This window comes from Miscanthus floridulus, chromosome 4 (assembly GCF_019320115.1).
Source record: "Miscanthus floridulus cultivar M001 chromosome 4, ASM1932011v1, whole genome shotgun sequence".
NCBI lineage: Eukaryota > Viridiplantae > Streptophyta > Magnoliopsida > Poales > Poaceae > Miscanthus > Miscanthus floridulus.
The window spans coordinates 41,442,722-41,464,857 of NC_089583.1; the positions used below are offsets into that span (position 1 = coordinate 41,442,722).

The window sequence follows — 22,136 nt, forward strand, 5'->3', positions numbered from 1 at the left end:
GCACTAGCAAGATACATGAGTGAACCAATGATCTGGGAATATCTCAACTGATCCCTTGTTATTCTTCGATTTTTCCTCAATAGCACACTAGGGTCATAAGGTGTAGGAGCAGGTGCACAGTCACTAAACCCAAAGCGACTCAGCACTTTTTATACATAGTGGGATTATAACAGAGTTACCCCACCATCACCTTCTCTTAGAAGCTTGATATTAAGAATAACATCAGCCTCTCCCAAATCTTTCATCTCAAAATTATTAGTTAAAAAATTCTTCACCTCCTCGATCACTTTGAGGCTGGATCCAAAGATCAGTATGTCATCAACATATAAGCACAAAATAACTCCTTCACCCTCACCATACCGATAGTACATATATTTGTCAGCTTCATTCACAACAAAGCCAGTAGATGTTAAAGTTCTGTTGAACTTCTCATGCCACTGCTTAGGAGCTTGTTTCGGGCCATATAATGACTTTAATAATTTACACACCTTGCCTTCTTGACCATTTGCTACAAACCTATCCGGCTAATCCATATAGATTTCCTCCTTCAACTTTCCATTTAGGAAAGCTGTCTTAACATCCATTTGATGAACGATAAGACCATAAGAGGCTGCCAGGGAAAGCAAAAATCGAATTGTGGTCAATCGGGCAACCGGTGAATAAGTATCAAAGAAATTCTCATCTTCCTTTTAAGTATAACCCTTGGCCACAAGCCTTGCCTTGTACCTCTCGATAGTACCATCAGGGCTAACATTTTTCTTGAACACCCATTTGCACCCTATAGGCTTGCACCCATAGGGACGATCAACAATTTCCCAAGTTCTATTAGACATAACATAATCCATCTCACTCCGTACTGCTTCTTTCCATAAGTCAGCATCAGGAGAGGAATATACCTCTTCAATGGTCGTTGGTGTGTCATCCACAAGGTACATAATATAGTCATCGCCAAAAGACTTTGCAGTCCTCTGTCTCTTACTTTTTCTTGTGACTATAGTGTCATCCTCCTCAGGATTTTGCATATAGGGTTCCTCAGTTTGTTCTATCGGAATAAAATTTTCATGCTCATGGGGAATTATAAATTCATGACTAATCATGCTAGGTGCATTTTCATGGAAAACCCATTCTCAAAAAATGTAGCGTCTCTAGATTCCATGATTGTATCAACAGCCATCTCAGGAACACTAGAATTTATAATTAAAAATCTATAACCCACGCTGTGAATAGCATAACCAAGAAAGACACAATCAACGGTCTTTGGTTCAACCTTTCATTTTTTGTTTATTGGTACATTCACCTTTGCCAAACAACTCCAAGTTCGTAGGTAAGAGAGATTTAATCTCTTCTTCTCATATTCCTCGAATGGTGTAATTTCTTTGTTCTTTGTGGGCACTCTATTCAGGACATGACATGCTGTCAATATAGCCCCACCCCACCATTCCTTAGATAGTCTCGTAGTCTCAAACATGGCATTAACCAAATCAGTTAGAGTGCGGTTCTTTCTCTCTGTAATCCCATTGGACTGTGGTGAGTATGGTGGCGTCCTCTCATGAATAATTCCATGCACCACGCAAAACTCAGAAAATTCATTTAAGAAATATTCTCCCCCGTGATCGGACCGCAAACGCTTGATTTTCTTCTCAAGTTGATTTTCTACCTCAGCTTTATAGACTTTAAAATAATACAACGCTTTATCTTTAGTTTTTAATAAATACACGTAGCAAAATCTAGTACAATCATCTATAAATGTCACGAAGTATCGTCTACCGTCTTTAGTCAATTCACCATTTATTTCACATAAATCAGAATGAACGAGTTCTAATGGTGCCAAGTTCCTTGCCTCAGCAGCCTTGTGAGGCTTGCGCGGTTGCTTCGATTGCACGCACACCTGGCACTTAGAATCTTTGACTAAGTTAAATTTTGGGATTAAATCCAGATTTGCAAGCTGCGTGAGACAACCAAAATTAATGTGACAAAGTCGTGAATGCCAAATATTCGACTCATCCGAAACATTAACATTGTTCACCACTTTATTACACACATCATCAAGCAAAGATAAGCGGAACAAGCCTCCGCAATCATAACCTTTTCCAACAAATATTCCATGTCTCGACACAACACATTTATTGGACTCAAGCACAATTTTAAAGCCATCGCGACATATCTGAGAAGCGCTAACAAGATTTTTCTTGATGGAGGGGACATGCTGCACGTTTTTTAATAGCACCGTCTTTCCCGAAGTAAACTTTAGAACGACCGTACCAGCACCAAGAACACGCGCATGCGAACCGTTTCCCATCAGTAAGGCTCCAGTCCTGCCGGCCTGATTGGAAGTAAACAAAGAAACATCAGCACACACGTGAATATTAGCACCGCTGTCCATTCACCACTCAGGTAAAAGACAAACTGAGAGAACAAAAGGTAAAGAATTACCATACCCAGATATTCCTCCTCCAGTCTTGCTAATCACCATATTTGCTGATTTCTTTTCTTGCTTATATTTGCGGTTTGGGCACGCACTTGCCCAATGCTCATCACTCCCGCAAACAAAGCAACCTCCACCTTTGTTGTTGTTTTTCTTCTTAAACTATGCAGTTTGCTTAGGCTTTGCATTGTTCTCTTGCATGTTCTTCTTCTTTTTATTACGAGATGCAAATGAGTTTTTCTTCTGCACCATATTGGCAGCGGAATACTCAACTCCTTTTCCACGGTTGTCTTTTGCTCTCGCCCTCTCCTCAATATCAAGAGATCCAATAAGCCCAGCCACGCTAAACTCTTGTCTCTTGTGTTTTAGAAAAGTAGCAAAATCCCTGCAAGAAGGTGGCAACTTAGCGATTATACCGCCGGCCATAAACTTGTCGGGCAACAAATATGGGAAATGTTCTAGTTCCTTTGCTAGTGCTTGTATCTCATGAGCCTGTTCAACCACAGAACGGTTTTCAACCATTTTATAGTCATACAGCTGCTCCATAAGGTACAGCTCATTGCCAGCTTCAGAAACTCCAAACTTTGCCTCAAGAGCATCCCATAACTCTTTGCCTGATGTGCAAGATATGTAGTTTTTCTCATACTTGGGATGAAGTGCACCGATCACGGCGCCTCGAAACAGGTTATCGGCAGCCAAGAACCTTTTCTCCTTCTCAGGAGTAAACTGTTCAGGCTTCCCCTGTGCGGCGTGATAGCAGTTCATCGCAGTCAACCACAATACCATCTTGGCACGCCATATCATGAAATTCTTGCCATCAAAATTATTTGGCTTCAAAGCAGCAGCAAAACCACTGACAGGAAATTATCTAACATTAGGTTTTTGGATTGTTAGAAATTTAGGCATTTTCATTATCAGTTTAATCCAGAAAAATAACATCAGCAGGTTCATATATGTGCATGTGTATATCTCTAATGAACGCTACAGCATGCAGAGATGACATACAGATAGATACAGTAAAAACACATATTACAGTAATCAGAAATATTAGACTGTACCCAGCGGAGGGTCCCATACCGAGGGCATCGGAGGCTCTATTCACACTAGTCGACATAGTGCGTTGCTCGAAGTCGCGGACCACAGTCGGTGCAGGACGATGTTCGTAGTGCAGTCCCACGAACGGATCACCAGAAAGAAGACGCCTTGATGTTCCGCAGGCAATCACCAGGAAGAGGACGGGATCCAAGAACGATCACCACCAGGAAGAAGACGTACGTGGACGGGCAGTCGCGGATCGCTCCCCAAAAACCTAATCGCCGCACACCCCGTGTAAGGTTCTCAAGCGGTGCGCGCAGAGGTACGGGACGGGGAAGCCAGAAGGCTGTTGAGATGTGGTTTCTCTCGGGAGCGGTTGCGGAAGACGGAGATCTGGCCTGACGGAGGACTCAGATATATGGGTGTGACGGAAAGGGAGAGAGGCATATATGGGTGCGACGGGAAGGGAGAGAGGCAGCGGAGAATCCCAGGAGACGGAGAATCGAAAGCGGAAAGGACGGTAACTGACGCAAAAGACTGGCCACGCCCGCCCGCTCGCTCGCCGCCTGCCTTGCCACGGCACGGCCCGCCCGGCGGTGGCGGCGCGCGCACGTGTGGCACGCTTTTGTCCTTTTCTCAGCTTCTCAGTTTAGATGAATAATTTCCAACTATATAAGCTGAGTCAACGTTCAGTCAAAATCCCGTATGGTATTAAACCATACAACGCTTAATGTTACGTACCATAGAGTTTTATTTGATTTATTAAATATTATATGGGCCAAGCCCATATTATATCCAGATGCTAGACCATTTAGCGTTTATATAAGTTGGGGATGTTGCTTTAAACTTTTAGAGCCAAATTCATTCCTTTTTAGCCATTTGTTCTTATAATTACTCCCTCCATTCCAAATTATAAGTCGTTTTGATTTTTTTTACATCTATTTTACAATGCATCTAGATATAACAATATGTCTACATACATAGCAAAATGGATGAACCAAAAAAATTAAAGTGACTTATAATTTGAAATGGAGGGAACAGTTAACATTGGTTGCTATGAGGAATGACGTGGATCAAGGAATAAACCTTCTCTGTGCAAATGACTTTGTGTGCGTGATGCGCCAAGCTTGTTGTAACCAATGACCCTGCTCGGTTACACTTATTATGCTGCAGCTGCTGCTACACAAATCCAAACTAGGAGATCGTGCGCCCTATTCATTTGAATTGCTTATCAGTCATGGTATAATATTTTTCTCTTACAACAAAACAGCATCAGCCGACTTATCAGTCGTAGAAACCATCAGCCGAACAGGACGCGTAAAGATTGGTAGTGCTAGTGCATATATGCAGCTATAGCAGCTGCAACGGCTATGGCTGCCAGTTTTTCTCTTTCCTAGCACCGTTGCTATTGAGTGCTTGTGTGCAGTTGCAGCCGCAGCGATGCCAAATCAGGCTGATTGCCACCTGTGCCAGGTGACCCTTTTTTTGTGCAAGTAGCGGAGTTCTTTTTTACACCTTACAACTATTGATCAGATCAGATGCACTAACTAATGTTTAGGGCAAATCGTGATGTGGAGGAAAGAGGGAGGAGAGATAAAAGAGGCCGTTCTTTCACGAAACAATCATAAGTTAAAATTTAGAACTATGAGACAACTATTGTACTGTTACGTAAGTTGTTGTCATGGAACTCACAACTTTATTTTTATTCTACGCATAAATTAAGAAATTATGAGTTACTACTAGTTAGACTATTTAAAAACAACAATTGTACATATTATCTATTAAGTCGTCTTCAAATTATGTAGCACTATCTGAGATTGACTGCAAGATAACATCAATATACTTGCTCTTATAACGTAGAAGGATTTTGATTATATCGATCCATTCCGTGAGGGAACATCTCAGTTTGTATGAGATTACCTGGCCAGCGTATGGAGTCGACCCACGAGCAGAGCGAGACCACGCACGACGCTCGCGCCAAAGCCATGGTAAGCAAAGGCTCTCGACCACGCCAACACCGACATCGCAAGACCGCCGGCTGTGGGCAAGGCTCATTCACCGACATTACCTAAACACGCGTGCGGTGCAGGGTACCCACGGCGGCGATGCTATGAGGAGCGCAAGCACGAATAGGGACGGGTTTAGCTGGTTTCACGGTTTTTAATGCGTGCTGAACCCAATCCGTTCCAACAAATGTGGGTTCAAATTTCAAACCAGAAACCGGGCAAAACCTGAGCAGGCCATCTTCACTGGTCCAGTCTGATTTGGGTTCACGGGTTGAACGGTTTTAAACCAAACGTGAACATTCATGCCCATGCCCAAGCACGTCCCCTTTTCAGTTATTATTATAAACACAGTACACGGAAATCATATGGACACATGTTTTGGCAATCGCTCCTTTAGTTCCCAATTACCAGAGAATCTGGCCTAAACTTCTCTATCATTTGCATTGGCAACTATTTTCACCAAAAAGGGACAGAATGGTTACCTCAGGACTTGGAACAACCAATTTGAGACCTCAGTCTCGTCGAAGACATCACACAACTCAATTATGGCAAAGCGTGTTACTGTATTATGTTAAGTGAAAAAAAAATAAAAGGTGCAGGAATGTCATGCAAACAACATAACATCAGTAGACATTGCTCCAACGAGATCGTGACACCAATTGATCCAAAACATAATTAATATGTCAAAAACACTGAAGCCGATCATCTATTAGTTTGCATAGTTAGAATACACTCTGCTGATCTGCTCAAATAGCACGCCAATTACAGGACTCCGCAACTGCAAAGTTATCTAATATTTTGCCGTGGAAACAGAACCTTATCTAAACTAGACTTCGAGCCAATAACTAGACAGTCAGGAAATAGGCCCAATCCGGGTGGTTCTAACCAGGGCACCATTATGTACAAACCAAAGCTTGATCTCTTGTATACTACAATGGTTCCAGAAAAAGAAATTGTTGCTGATTGGCAATGATGGTGGATCATTTTGTCTGATTGTTCTTCCTGAACACAATTAACTTCATGACAAATTGACAACTAGTCAACTGTTAAAGGTACATAACTCATAATTATGCACATAAATTTTGGTAGAAAAAGATACCTGGCCTGAGTAGTGTAAAAATCTAAGCCAAAGAGCATAACTAAGGTTCCTAGCAGAGTTATCAAGGGAATAAAAAGTGTGTAACATGAAACATTGATGTTCAAGGTTTACCTGCTCTAGGCTGTAAACATCATCATCCATATATGAAGTCCAGTACCGGCCTTACTAATTTAACTTTCGATTCCAAATATCGAAACAAAGCTTCAGCATACATATAGAATATCAGAAGCACAAAATTTTTGGGAATGACAATCGATACCTACCTGAGAATTTTTTCCCATGTAAAAAAGGAAGTCTGTAGGGTTCCAACAGAGCTGTTACAGCAGAACAGAGACTTAAACAAGTGCGACACTGCAATAAAACCCATTGTACAGTAATAAATAGCAGAAGGGAACGGTCTACCTCATGAGTCCCAACTGTGAATAAAACTATCTAAATGTTCAGCTAATGATCTGGACTTCTAGATCTTCCATAGCCATGCCTGGTTGGAGAACGTGATCTGCTCCTCATTCTCCCTCGTTCGTTTGTCATATCACCACTCCTGTATCTGTGTCCGCCTCTTTCAGAATCCCTCCTATTTCTGTAGGGATTGCTTCGGTGCTCTGATCCTCTCTCTCTGTAATCATAGGGCCTGTCTCTTCCACGGCTTCGCTCATACTGACGATCACGGTCATAGTCACGCTCCCCAGACCTCTCCCTTCTGGTATCTCTATCCCTGCCCCCACTATCATACTCTTTTCCCCTCTGTTTCCGATGCTCCTCTGATTTCTGCTCCCTTGCAAGCCTCTCTTCCTCTTTTGTCTTCTCTTTTGCCGCCTGGATTAGATACAACCACCATAAGTACTCAATAAATTAAATCAGTATTCACGCTTCTAGTGAAGTGATAATTCACCTTGTATTCCACCAGGAAATCTCTAACCATACCATAACCAATGTGTTGTTTCCCAGTCACGTGGGACTGCGTTCTCTCAAGAGCATCATCAGCAACTAAGAAGGATCCACATGTTTCGCAAAGTTCCATCTTCTTCTCAAGCATAGCCACTTTGCTGTCTGCTTGGTTAGCTAAAGCTGTCTTCTCAGCATTTAGAATGTCAACCTGCAAACCAAAATTTAAGTGAGAATTTCACAAATTGATGAAGTAGTGTTCAAACACAATAAAGGAACAAGATGAATGTTGCATGTCAGTACCCTTCTCATAAGTGCCTCAGCTTTATCCACTTTACCAGCCTCACCAAGCTCCTCGATTTGCTCCAGCAGCTTCTTGACCTGTTCTTCTCGCACTGAAAGCTGTTCAGCTATTTTGCCAGGGATTGGCATTGGCACAGCAGAATCGTGAGCCAGCCTTTCTCGACCACGCCTTATCTTTCTATCCAAATCCATTACCTGCAACAGAATAAACAAAGGTAAATGTACCACTCAGAAATTTTTGCAAAAGCAAGCGGTGACTCACCAATTTCTCACATTGTTGTGCAAGCTCTGCCTCAAACCTTCGCATATAAGTATCATGCCTGGGAGACTTCTCAAAGCTGCACATACCCAAAAACCCATGTGAGATACAAATAGATAGTTGAATATCTATCCTATAATAAAGCTAAACATATAATCATATGGAGGTGAATTATTGGTTCAAAGCAATCTCTAAGGATGAAACTGAAGTCGCAAAGCCAATCCAGTACAGTACAAACCACCAACTTTAACGCCCACCTCACTGACTGAAGGTAAAAAATATTAATTTCTTGTCCTGAGTAATTAAAGCATTCAATCTGAACCAATAGCTATTACCTTAGCGTCTCTGTTGTGAGCTAACATTTATTCAAATTATTCAATGTTAGTAACTTGGTTTGCTTGTTTTACGGGAGCATTACTCAATGTTGGTAATGTGGTATAATTGTTTTAGAATTATTCGCTAGATGGAACTGTTAAAACTTGCATGAGATCACAAAACAAGAAAATCTACAAACTGTCAGAACCCTTAAAAGTATCCCAAACTGTCAAACAATAGCAAGAAATTCTGCACGGCTAAATGAACTACACATATGACTAGTTCATTTATATTCATCTGGATTAAAGAAAAATCCTGCTAAGGGCGTACCCAGTGCTGTGCGGGGTCTGGGGAAGGGTGTCAGTGGCAAGCCTTACCCTCGCCTGTGCAATGCGAGGAGACCGCGACTCGAACCCGGGACCTTCCGGTCACAGGCGGTAAGACTCTACCGCTTGCACCAGGCCGGCCCTTCAAAGAAAAATCCTGCTAGTTGAAGCCAAAAGTCACTATCATTTCACGAGAATACACAGGATGGCTAGGCGGCAATTGGGAATGAGGGTGCTATTATATCCTATTTGCCAGGCTGGGCAGCTATCTCTTAAATTTTTAGTCTAATGCAACTCTCACTTAATTCACCTAAGGATTTTAATTTACACAAAATATAATATTTAGAATTAGAATACCTAGGCACACTTCTGAACCCTTTGTTGATACGCATTCAACCTTGCTTCTTCACCAGATAAGATCAAATTTCTCTCAATATTGCGCTGAGCAATTTTTTTTATGTCTTGATATAAAAATGTACTATACTTTTAAAATTGAGAGAACATTGTTGCTGTAGGATGTGTAATTTATCCTGGAGCAACTATTTCTTTTTAGACTGGATAGGGTGGTGTCTGGCAAGATCTCACAGAACAGTTCTAATGTGCTGTCTAATTTCACACAAAAAGAAGTGCCAATCAAACTAAAACTTGTGGCCTAACAGGAACATAAGACGGCTTAATCCTCACAACTAAAAACTAGCTCGACTCTACCATTCTAGCAATTCATATAACACAATCATCTATTATACTTTGGTGTCATGCCATATGGCTCCCAATAGCAAGGTCTCTCTATTCCTAGTTGCAGTCTATCCAATACCCTACTTTGCTTCCTAAACATAACGTGTTACTAAAAGATTAAAAAAAAAGGGCGTACCCAGTGTAGAGAGCTCCCGCTCTGTGCGGGGTCTGGGGAAGGGTGTTAGTGGCAAGCCATACCCTCGCCTGTGCAATGCGAGGAGACCGCGACTCGAACCTGGGACCTTCCGGTCACAGGCAGTAAGACTCTACCGCTTGCACCAGGCCCGCCCTTCAACGTGTTACTAAAAGATTACATCAACAAAATCATACTGTATTTTTTTTTACAAGAAGCCTGTTGATTTTTATTTCTTTACATCTCATTCAATTAAGCATCACAATCGGTATCACCTTTCCTTGAGCTTCGGATCATGGATCCTCGAGCACGGCCCTGCAAACACCCCAACCGAACTTATCATGAGTACAATAAAATCCACCGTAAAACGCATTAAAAAAAAGAAACGAAGGAACGGCCGTACCAAGATTGCTCTTGGTGTTGACAAAGAGGTCGTGGGGACAGAACCGGACCATGTAGGGGCCGCACACGTCCGGATCGTCCCACTTCAGCTCCTTGTGCCCCTTCTTCTCCTCCTCCGTTAGGTTGCGAGCTGCAAACGACAGCGCCCGCGGCGCGGTTAGGGGTAGGGTTACGGCAAGGGGCGGCGCCGTTCGGGCTAGGGGGATCTGGTGGGTACTTACCTGTGCCCATGAGCTCGTCAAGGAGGGCTCGCTGCGCGTCCATGGCAGAGAGGGCAAGGAGCCGTCGAGAAACCCTAAGCCTGGCGGCCCCTTCCTACACTTTCCCCTCTACACAGGTGGGTTTGGATTTGGTTTCGTCCTAGTAGGAACTAGGAACAGACAAGGAGAGAGAACCCTAGCGCTTGCTATACTCCATCCATGGCATAAAGAAAGTTTTTTTTTTCATGAGGACATAATTTTAATTTTAAATATATATCATAACAATATATTTGAAGATACAAATATTAATTGTCGGTGCAGAAAGTTACCAACACGTAAATATTTATAGTTTTGGCGTACGTGGTGATCGGATGTGGCCTAGCACTCAATGACACATGGTTTATACTGGTTCAGGCAACGTGCCCTACGTCCAGTCTGAGTCGGTCGATGACTTTATTCCTGAGTCCAGGTGTTCGAAGTTTGCTGTGGGGTTACAAACGAGAGGAAGAAAGATGTGGGTGCAAGAGGTCCGGTTGGGCTCTGGACCGAAGGGCCGAGAGTGACGTGAGCTCCTACGTGCGCTAAGTATTCGAGCATGTGCTCTATGTAGCTTTAGAGTGTCTAAAGCTAGCAGAGAGTGCGTCAGTCGTTGGTCGTTCAAATCATTGTCGGAATCGATCCCCCTCCTTTTGGAGGGAGTGCATCCCCTTTTATAGATGAAGGGGACGACTTTACAAGAGAGAGAGTGAGAGAAAGAGTGTGTGTGCGCTACCTAGTCTTGTTGCCCACGCCGTCGGATACAAGGTGGTTTGTCGGCGCCCACAATACTGTTGATGGCGGGATGCATGTGGTTGGTTCCACCGTGTTCTTCCGGTATGGTAAATGTCAGCGCCTACCATACTGTAGGTCAAATGTCGACGCCTACAACATTTTTCCTGTCCTGACATGTCTAGAAGGTTATAAAGTACCCTTCTAACATGACCTGAAAGTACTGTCCTACAGGTGTGCAAGGTACGGTCCTCGATATTACGGTTTGACTCGAGTGCCCTATCTTACTTGCTCCGCCTGCTCTGGGTCCTTACCGAACGGGCGTCCCCGTTCAGTTGTTTCCTAGTCGGCTCCGACCGCGCTGGTCGAAAAAGAGCTATAAGCAGAGGTTCGGTGTACTCCCGGACGGAGAAGCGGGTCGGAGTCGGAGACGAGCGTCGAGTCAGAGGTGGCCAGGCCTTCCGGTCGGAGAGGCGGGCCGGAGTCAGAGGCGAGCGTTGTTCCTCATTGGCCAGGCCTTCCGGTTGGAGAGGCGGGCCAGAGTCGGAAGCGAGCGCCGTTCCTCCTCGGCCAAGCCGAGGCGGGCTAGAGTTGGAAGCGAGCGCTTTTCCTGCTTGGCCAGGCCTTTCGGTCGAAGAGGCGGGCCGGAGTCGGAAACGAGCGCCGTTCCTCCTTGGCCAGGCCTTCCGGTCAGAGAGGCGGGGCGGAGTCAGAAGCGAGCGTCGTTTCTCCTTGGCCAGGCCTTCCGGTCGGAGAGGCGGGCTGGAGTCAGAAGCGAGCGTCGTTCCTCCTTGGCTAGGTCTTCCGGTCGGAGAAACAGGCGACTAGATCGTCCTTCTGGCATGTCGTTAGGTTTTTAGGCCGGCGCAGGAGTTGCGCGTCATTCGCAATGTCGTCTGCTGAGCCGAGCTTTTGCTGGAAAACATGTCCATGAGGGACCCCGGGTTTATGAACCCGACAGGAGCCCCCGAGCCCCCGGGCGATTCGGGTGAAATCGTTTGGGGGATTTTTTGTCTTGACAATGCGTGCGAGCGAGCGCACCCGCGGGTGTAGCCCTCGAGCCCCGGGCGATTCGGGTGGAATCGTCTAGGGGTTTTTTCGTCTTGCCAGCAGGTGAATTTTTTGCTTTGACGATGGGTGCGCGTGAGCGAACCCACAGGTGTAGCCCCCGGGCGATTTGGGTAGAATCGTCTAGGGGGTTTTTCGTTTTAGCAGCGGGGGGACTTTTGTTTTTGACAGTGGGTGCGCGTTCGTCGTTCATGACGGAGTTAGCATGGCCCACATAGGGCATCCCTCTGCTCCTTACCTGCATCTCGGCATTCGCCTGAGCCATCTGACCGGCCCAGGAAGCCCGTTGGTCTCTCCTTGGTGGAGATCCCGTTTGTTGGGCTCTTCCAAGTCTTGCCTGGGAAGGCGGAGTGCCGCCCACATGCGGTTGCGCCTTGTATCCTACGCCCAGCGTGCGGTAGTGGTGGGCCATGCCTAGGCCACGTCCCGTCTAACCAGGCGCCGTCTCATCGGGCAGGGCACGTCCCATCGGTCAGGGCGCGTCCCGTCATATCCCATCCGCATTGAATAGGGGAAGGGAGAGGGTTTTTTGCCCCAATCCTTGACCTTTCCCCAACTGCTGCGCCTCCTCCTTAAATTGGGAAAGGGAGAGGGCTTTTGTCCCATTCCTTTGCCTATTCCCATCTGCCGCCTCTCCTCCTTCTTTCTTCTCGCCAAGAGCGTTTGTGTGCCGCGACGGTTCCTAGGAGAAAAAGGGTAGAGTTAGGGAGAGGAGGAACTCACAGATCTGTTCATGAATCCGGAGCGCAATGTCGAGCTGAAGGTCATCCTATGTGAGTGAGTTGGTGTTGGCCGCCTTCGCCAAGAAGGGGGTGCTACCGCCGAAGGAGGTGGCACACTAGAGGGCTCTCGAGGGGGAGGCTTTTCTGCGACCTCAGGCTAGTGAGGTCGTCTCCTTCCTCGCCTTCCATGAGTGCAGGCTAGGATACCCCATGCACTGGTTCCTGCACGGGCTTCTCAATGAGTGGGGTTGGAGCTACAGCACCTCAATCCGACTGGGGTGCTGCATATTGCCGGCTTCATCACCGTCTACAAGGCCTTCCTCGGGATGGAGCTGCACATGGACTTCTTCCGGTGGCTCTTCTTCGAGCGAGCCTTGTCGAAGGGGGATCCACCTAGGATCGCGCCGGTGGGGGGCTTTCGTGCTGTAGAAGAAGCTAAGTTCATCGGGCGCCTACCCCATGTACTCCCCCTATGACTCCAATGGGGGTGGCATAGGGAGTGGTTCTACATCAGGAACCCGGTGGAGGCGCCATTCCCGCTGTTCACCAGTAGGAGGCTGGAGAGGCGGGACAGCTGGTCATGGGGGCCCTCCAGCGTTCAGCAGAACAAACCAAAGATCATCAAGGCGGAGCTCTAGAAGTTGGTGCAGCAGGGCCTCGACGGGCTACGGGTGTTCCACACCTTCTTCCACCGTTGGGTTGCTCATTGGCAGAAAGGACGCGACCGATGTGGATGTACACCGGCCTGATGGACCCTGACCGCACATCATCGGAGGAGTTGGCGAAGGACGAAGTCTAGAGCCGACTCGACCGGGTGCTGCGATCGAGGGCCAATGAGTTCCTCGATGAAAAGCTCGGAGCTCTTCATGCCTTGAAGCTGTCTAACCTGGTATGTTCTCCTCTACTTATTTTGTGTCCCTTTCGATCCTGCTCTCCTATAACCTTGATTTCGAGTCATCTGTTCTGTAGGGACTCAAACATTACAAGTCCCAACCGCATCTTTCGAAGGGGCCGGAGGGCGTGGCTCGACAAGCTACCCTGAAGGAGGTGGTGGACAGGAAGAAGAAGAAGAGAGCTGAGAAGGCTTGGAGGAAGCACATAAAGGAGATGGAGATCGCCCGGCGGGTCTAGGTAGGCAAAAGTAGGAGTGATATGGAGGAGGAGCTTGAGTCGGAGGAGCCCATGGAGTTGGGTGGCGACGCGAGCTCTAACAATGGAGACTGGGACGCCATCATGACCTCTATGGAGCGTCCTGAGCCTACGACCGTGTCTGCCAGCGGTGGACGGGACACGGAGAGGCATGGCAACGTTCCTGCACCAAGGAAGCACGCCGCAAGCTCGAACGCTGTCGGCGAGCAAGAGGTGAAGTGGACGCGGTCACCATGGTCTTTGGAGGCATCACCGGCCTTGTCCCCACCTGCTCTGGGCATGGCAGGGCAGGCCAGTCGGTTGGAGGAGCGGGCTCGCACCCTCGCATCTTTTGGGTTAGCACTGGTGCATGACCCTTAATGGGGGGACGTCCTGCCAGCTGCTCCGGTTGGCATGCCCTGAGGCAGAGATCTTGGCAACTTGCGAGCCGCTCAGGAGCTGGCCGGGTCATCTCCCCCCGATTGAAGTGAGGGGGCATGGCGAGTGACCTACAAGCGGCCCTCGTCCAGTGGGCCCATCGCCGATGGGTTAGGGCTTCAGAGCCCTGCCACTTACATCTCAGTATGCTTTCTTCGTTTCTTTTCGATCTCGTAGTTGAGTTTTTTGGAGTGCGACTGACCTTTACTTTTTCGACAGTGGCTAGATACTACCATGGTTGAGCATCGCCCCAACTCCCATGTGGGTGGAGTGGACACCTAGCCTGCATTAAGCCACGGCGAGTGGCGGGGAGTGGAGGCCAGTGGCGGCAGGTCCTTCCCCTCCGGGGGTGGTGCCTTCCTAGCCGATTGCAAGTACGGCGGCGGTGGCGGAGGTGATGGCGGTGATCCCGGTGACGGTGGAGGTTGGGTCAGAGGTGATCCTCACGATCCCTTCCGCATCAGCTGCGGCGGAAGAGGGGAGGGAGACCGGGCTCCCTGCCTCACCGGTCGGAGGGCCGCACGGCTTGCCCTCTCGGTCGGAGCTAGAGGTGTCGGGGAGAGACGTGGCTAGGCTAGAGGTGGAACGTCCGCCAGCGGGCTATGAGATCGAGATAGTGGAGGTCCCCTTCGATGGTGAAGTAGGTGACAAGGTGGAGCACCGGCGCCATCGCAGGAGCTAGCGATGGTCCGATCGTGTGGGGGCGACCATCGACCTAGTGTGGCCCTGCCCTGGTGACCCGAGGAAGGTGCGGTTCATCCTTTGGGATGAGCAGGAGTTGCAGCTCTAGGATGTACTTGGGGGAGAGGACTCGTGATGGAGTTCGATCTCGCCCAAACTAGGGAAAGGCTTGAGGGGGCCTTGGAGCAGGTCAAGGCCGTCTAATAGGCGGTTATGGTCGACTAGCCCTGCATCACCGAGGTAAGTTTTCTGCGCTTGTCCTTGACTCCTAGGTCTTTCATTGGTTATCTCAGCATGTTTGTTTCTTGCTTTGCAGGGCTTGGAGGAGATGTCGAGCCGCAAGTCTCATTTCTCCAGGAAGAGCACGTTCGGATGGAGCAAGAGGCTATGGCATCATGGTGGGTCGTCGAGCTCGAGCATAGCCGGAGTCCGCCCGTCGTGAGTCTCAAGACCGGGCGGCCGAGGCACCGGAGGCGCGGGCAGTGGAATGGCTCACAGTGGAGCGTGCGACCACCACCGAGTGGGGCCTTGATGTGGTGAAGGTTTGCTAGATGGAGACTGAGGTGGTGCTCTAGAAGTCCCTGGCAAAGACCGAGGTGGCGCTCTAGGAGTCCCTGGAGGCACTAAAGTCGGAGCAGAAGGCCCGGTCGGAGGTTGACCAGGAAGTGCTCGCGCTCCAGGGGCAGGTGCTAGGGCTGGAGGAGTCGAACACTCGGCTACGCGAGTAGGTGACTTGGCACGAGGAGGGACTCTCCATCCTCAAGAACACTCGCCTTGGTATGTACCTTTTCTACTTTCGGTTGATGTCTTGGTTTTTCTTTTAGCTTGCTTCTGAGCTTGTCGTCCTTCTTCCAGAGCTGGGTGGAAAGGTTGGGTCGCTAGAGTAGGACCTGGAGATGGCCAAGGCGATGATTGGCCAGAATGCAGAGGTGCTGGCCAAGTCCCTTGAAGAGTGACGTGCTCTTGAGGGGGAGCTCGACCAGCTTCGCAACGTCGCCCAGGTCATCATCTCGGAGGTCTTTGGGTCGGCGCCAAGCACCAGCATGCCCACCATCCGACTAGCGGAGGTTCCGGACAAAGTGTGGGCGCTCATCACCGATGGGATGTTCTATGGGACATCGGGGGTGCTGACTTTGGTGGCGACGCACCACCCAGACCTGGACTTCATCGCCATCTATAGTAGATATGCCAATGGCTGGAGCCAGAGGCCATCCATGCGCTCAGGGAAAGCTTGCTGCCACACGCACAGTTGTGACTGAGCAAGTCTCCACACAGTGGGTGATCGATGCCTGCCACGCGAATGTAGCCGAGGGCGCGCGTGAAGAAGACGTCGTCCAGCCTACGGATGGAGCGGAGCCTGGGTCGGAAGCGAACGTCGCCCCGCCTTCGACCGAGCTGAGCGTCGTCCAGCCAGAGAGCGAGTAGCCCCTACCTTCTCTGGTCGCGCCATCAGCCGACGCCACCGGGCAGCCACAGTAGGAATTAGAGTAAAAGTAGTTTAGCAGATGTAAAAGTTAAGTTCATGGGGGAGCCCTCGTGTGAACAGTTCATATTCATGAATACATCCATTTTGTTTTGTGATGAATCACTTTTGTGAGGGGGAGCTTGTCCCATCCGTTCCTTATTTTTACCCTAGCATAACTTTATTTTATATTCTTTTTGTTTTTTGCACCTGCCCATTTTGAAGCATAGGCTGCAACCTTAAGAACTCGGGCGTGGCCCGTGAGGCTCAGCTGCTCGTAATCGTAGGTCGTGGCGGGGTGTGATCGGCCAGAATGTTTATGTAAGGTAAGTAAAGGAACAGACTGCCCTTTTGTTCGGGTGAAAAGTATTTACCATATGATAGTAAAAAAGAGAGGTGGTACCGCACCCTCGTGGAGCCCCCGAGCGACCCGGGCCGAAAGTGTTCGAGCCGGGGTGCTCATAGGAGCAAACATTGAATAAAAGAAAGTGGTAAGACCGAATTTTAGGGAAAGAAATGACGTAATTGTTTGATGTTCCAAGTGTTGGTGAGAACATTGCCGTTATCGTCCTTCAGTCGGTAGGCACCCAGTCGGATCACTTCGGTCACCATATAGGGTCCTTCCCAAGGCAGAGAGAGTTTGTATTTCTCCTTGGTCGATTGGGTCCTTTGAAGCACGAGGTCTCCAACCTCGAGGATCCTTCCTCTAATTTTTCTCTCATGGTACCTGCGGAGAGTCTGCTGGTAGTGAGCGGAGCGGATGACGGTCATCTCACGGGCCTCCTCGAGCAGGTCGACTATGTCTTATTGAGCCTTCGTGGCTCGGTCATAGTCGAAGGCCTTCCCTCTTCGGGCACCGTGGTCGAGGTCGAAGGGCAGCACTGCTTCAGCTCCATAGGCCAGGAAGAAGGGTGTGAACCCTGTGGATCGGTTTGAGGTTGTTCTTAGGCTCCAGAGGATCGCTGGGACCTCTACAACCCATCACCTAGTGTATTTGTTGAGTCAGTCGAATATGCGTGGCTTAAGTCCTTGGAGGACCATGCCATTGGCACGCTCGACCTGACCGTTAGTACATGGATGTCTAACCGAGGCCAGTCAATCCTGATGTCGTATCCATCACTGAAGTCCAGGAACTTCTTTCCGGTGAAGTTAGTTCTGTGGTCAGTGATGATACAGTTAGGAACGCCGAACCAGTAGATGATGTCGAGGAAGAACTTGACTGCTTCTTCGAAGTGGATGTTGGTGATGGGCTTGGCCTCTATCCACTTGGTGAATTTGTCAACCACCACGAGTAGGTGAGTGAAGCCGCCCGGGCCCTTTTTGAGGGGCCCTACCATGTCAAGGCCCCAGGCCGTGAATGGCTAAGTGATGGGGATGGTTTGGAGCTCCTATGCCGGCAAATGAATTTGCCGAGCGTAGAACTGGCATCCCTCACACCTGCAGACGACCTCCTCTGCATCTCGTAGCGCGGTGGGCCAGTAAAAACCTTAGCGAAAGGCTTTTCCGACCAGCGACCTCAGGGCCGCGTGATGTCCACATATTCCAGCATGGACCTCGAGGAGGAGCTTCTTGCCTTGGTTGGTAGGGACGCACTTCATGAGTACTCCCGACGGACTCCGTTTGTAGAGTTCATTTCTAATTGCGATGAATGTCTTGGTGCCTCGAGCGATCCGTCATGCTTTAGTCCTTTTGGGTGGGAGAACCTCCTTGAGGAGGTAGGTGAGTAGCAGCGTTCGCCAGTCGGCTTGATCGAGTGCCACCACGGTGATGTCGGCGGGCGACATTGTCATGGAGGCACTAGGGCCAGAGCCCTCGAGCGCCAGGTTGGCGTTGGGGTCAGAGCCCTTGAGCGCCGGGTTGGCATCGGGGCATGTCTAGATCAGACCTTCCAGGATGCGGGCGGATGGCTCGTGAATGTTGTTGATGAAGTCCCCGGCTGGAGTCAGAACCCGCCTGGCAGCCAATTTTGCGAGAAAATCGCCGGCATCATTGTCCTTTCAGGGGACATGATGTAGCTCGATCCCCTAGAATTTGTCCTCAAGCTTGCACACCTCCTAGTAGTATGCTGCCATGAGGGGGCTTTTGCAAGAGGACTCCTTCATGACCTCATCGACGACCAACTCCAAGTCACCACGAACATAGAGTCGCGTAGCCCGAGCTCAATGGCGATGCGTAGGCTGTTGATGAGGGCCTCATATTCCATGATGTTGTTTGAGGCCAAAAAGTGTAGGCAAATTGTGTAGCAGAGCCTACTCCTGCTCGAGGAGTTCAGAACCACCCCAGCCCCTGAGCCGAGCCCCATTACGGACCTATCGAAGTACATCATCCAGTACTCGTGGGTGATGTCTAGGGTTAGGAGCTGGACCTCCGTCCATTCGGCGACAAAATCCATGAGAGCCTAAGACTTAATAGCGGTACGAGGGATATACCTGATGTCATGGCCCATTAGCTCGAATGCCCACTTGGAGATTCGTCCCGCGGCATTGCGGTTGCGGATGATGTCTCTGAGCGGGTATGAAGTGACGACCGAGACTTCATGGTCAGTGAAGTAGTGAAGAAGCTTCCGGGTCACCATTAGCATGACGTATAGGAGTTTCTGCACCTGGGGGTACCAAACCTTAGGGTCAGTGAGTACCTCTCTGATGAAGTATACAGGCCGTTGGACCTGAAGGTGGTGTCCCGGCTCTTCCCTTTCGATGACTAGAGCGGCCCTCACCACGTGGTTACTTGCCACGACATAGAGGAGGAGGGTTTCTCCCCATTCAAGAGTGACGAGGATTAGGGCCGACGTTAGTGATGCTTTAAGGCTCTCCAAAGCCTGTTGTGCTTCCTCAGTCCAGACGAACGTGTCTGTCTTTTTGAGAAGTTTGTAGAGAGGCATCCCTTGCTTGCCTAGCCAGGAGATGAACCAACTCAGGGTAGCCAAACAGCCGGTGAGCCTTTGTATGCCCTTGACGTTGCGTATGAGGCCCATGTTGGAGATGGCCATGATTTTTTCGAGGTTGGCCTCGATGATGCGCTCGGACATGATGTATCCAAGCAGCTTCCCCTTCAGAACCCCAAAAACACATTTCTCGGGATTCAACTTGATGTTGAACCTTCGGAGGTTCGTGAATGTCGCGGCCAAGTTCACGATCAGGTCATAAGCTTGAGCCATTTTCACCACTATGTCATCAACATAGACAACAATTGTTGGCTTTGGCTGCCTAACTTGGTAAGGCTGGTCGAGCGAGTCGATTTGATCAGTGAAGCATTGCTACATGCAACTTTGGTAGGTGGCGCCAGTGTTCTTTAGACCGAAAGGCATGGTCACATAGCAGTACAAACCATATGAGGTGATGAACAAAGTCGCGAGCTGGTTGGACTCTTTCATCGCGATCTGGTGGTAGCTTGAGTAGGCATCCAGAAAGGAAAGGATTTTGAATCCTGAGGTGGAGTCGACTATCTGGTCTATGCATGACAAAGGAAAATGGTCCTTTAGGCACGCCTTGTTGAGGCTGGTATAATCAACGCACATTCTCCATTTCCCGGTCTTCTTTTTAATAAGAACAGGATTGGCAAGCTAGTCAGAGTGGTATACCTCTCTGATGAATTTGGCTACCAGGAGTTTGGCGACCTCCTCGCCTATGGCCCTACGCCTCTTGTCGTCGAAGCGACGCAGGCATTGCTTGGCGGGCTTCGATCCCGGGACGAGGCATAATGCGTGCTCGGCAACCTCCCGTGGTATGCTTGGCATGTTAGAAGGCTTCCATGCAAAGACGTCATGGTTGGCGCATAGAAAGTCGGTGAGCTCGCATTCCTATTTGGCCGGGAGCTGGGTCCCAATCCGCACCATCTTGGTTGGGTCGGTGGGGTCGATCCCCATCGTCTTGGTCTCCTCAAGTGGGCGGAAGGCAGTTGAGGACGCTAGATTGTTATAGTCCGAGACTGCTGGGGTAGATGACTCCCTGAGCCGAGGGAGCTCGACAGAGTTGATGATGGTAGTGGCAAGCTCAAAATGCTCGTGGTCGCACATGAAGGCATGCAAAAAGGTGCTACCCATAGTGATGAAGTCGTTCGGTCCTGGCATCTTCAACTTGAGGTAGGTGTAGTTGGGGATTGCCATGAACTTGGCATAGCATGGCCACTCCAGGATGGCGTGGTAGGACCCTGGGAAGTCCACCACTTCGAAAGGTAAGGACCTCCGAGCAGAAGTTGTCTCGGTAGCCAAACGTGATGGGCAGGTCGATCTGCCCGAGTGGGTATGCCTGTGTTCCCGGGATCATGTCATGGAAGGGAGAGCTCACTGAGCGGAGCTCCGACCAGGGGATGCGCATGGCGTCGAGGGTGTTGACGTAGAGGATGTTGAGGCCACTGCCTCCGTCCATCAGCACCTTGGTGAGGCGCTTCTTGCGGACAATGGGGTCGACGACAAGCGGGTAGCGCCCTGATCTGGCGATGTGAGAAGGGTGGTCCCTCTGATCAAAAGTGATCGGAGATTCCGACCAGTTTCAGCGCCTGCCTATAGCGCACTTTGTGCTGGCACCTGGAGTAGATGGCATCAGAACCCCCAAAGATCATGATGCACTCCTCGAGATCGGGAAAGCAGTCCCAATCCTTGCCCGTCTCGCCTCCTTTCTTGGCTGCTGCTTCCTTGCCCTTTCCTTCTTTCTACCCACTGGCCTATTGCAGAAAGCACTTTAGGAGCTCAGTCCTAGTAGAGGTGCTTGATGGGGTAGGCATGGTTGGTGCATGGGCTATCCATGAGCTTATCAAAGTGGTCAAGGAGGCCCTGTTGGGGCTGCTTGCCCACGCGATCAGCTATGGCGACCAACGTGGAGTTGGCCGATCGGCACCGATCCTTCTTGTTCTTTTTGCCCCTCTATGTGGAGGGGCCCTTGTCTTGGTCCTCATGCTTGGCCTTGCCCTTGTCCTAGCCTCCATTGAAGACCGCTCCGACCGCCTCCTCTCTGGAGGCATGGTTCGTGGCGACGTCGAGCAGGTCACGCGTGGTTCGGGGCTTTAGGCAGCCAAGCTTGTGGATCAGGGACTCGCTGGTTGTCCCAAAGAGGGATGCGCTGATGACGTCCGCCGTCGACGACATTAGGGAGGGAGTTGCATTGTTTTGAAAACCTATGGATGTAATCCCATAGGGACTCGCTGGGCTCCTGCTGGCTGCTCTTGAGGTCTCAGGAGTTCCCCGAGCGGACATACATCCCTTGAAATTCCCGACGAAGATCCTCTTGAGGTGCACCCAGTCGTGGATGCTATCATGCAGGAGGAATTCGAGCCACGCTCGAACATGTTCCCCCACGCAGATGGGGAGGTATTGAATGATGAAGTGGTCATCATCCACTCCACCGGCTCGGCAGGCAAGCCAGAAGTCTTCGAGCCATATACCAGGGTTCATCTCCCTGGTGTACTTGGCGATGTTGGTAGGCGGTCGGAAGTGCTATGGAAACGGCGCTCTCTAGATGCGTCGGCCAAAGGCCTGTGGTCCCGGGCCATCCAGGCTAGGACTCTAGTCGTCTGGTCGGCAACCACGCCTGGGGTGTGTCTCCCTGGTCCCCTTGATGGTCTGGCCGGAGCCCATGCTGCCTGCCCTCACCGCCGCCCGATGGACGTCATTGTCAAGCCAGGCCTGACTCCGGTTGTTGATGACACTATGAGCATCTCGGTTTGGCCTGAGGCGTTCGCGCACAGGCGGCCGGTGTGGAGTGGGCGCCGGGTCAGGTTGTGGCGTAGCTACGGCCTCCTATTCCGCGCC

General features: G+C 49.6%; 1 protein-coding gene across 5 annotated transcripts; it reads right to left on the reverse strand.

Moving 5' to 3' along the window:
* Window positions 1-6,125: 6,125 nt before the first annotated feature.
* LOC136551399 (uncharacterized) lies at window positions 6,126-10,303 on the reverse strand. 5 transcript variants are annotated; one of them, XR_010782551.1, is made up of 9 exons: window positions 10,145-10,303; window positions 9,925-10,053; window positions 9,797-9,836; window positions 8,016-8,091; window positions 7,754-7,948; window positions 7,458-7,661; window positions 6,968-7,381; window positions 6,829-6,879; window positions 6,127-6,739 (listed from the first exon to the last, which is right to left on the reverse strand). XR_010782551.1 is itself a non-coding variant. In XM_066542955.1 (8 exons), exons 1-7 carry the CDS (start codon window positions 10,185-10,187, stop codon window positions 7,010-7,012), a joined length of 1,059 nt encoding a protein of 352 aa, XP_066399052.1. In that variant the 5' UTR covers window positions 10,188-10,303; the 3' UTR covers window positions 6,802-6,879; window positions 6,968-7,009. The 5 variants fall into 5 exon arrangements, 3 of the variants coding, with proteins under 3 accessions (XP_066399052.1, XP_066399051.1, XP_066399053.1); XR_010782550.1 differs by having other exon boundaries at window positions 6,126-6,739; window positions 6,829-7,381; XM_066542955.1 differs by lacking the exon at window positions 6,127-6,739 and having other exon boundaries at window positions 6,802-6,879.
* Window positions 10,304-22,136: the final 11,833 nt, after the last annotated feature.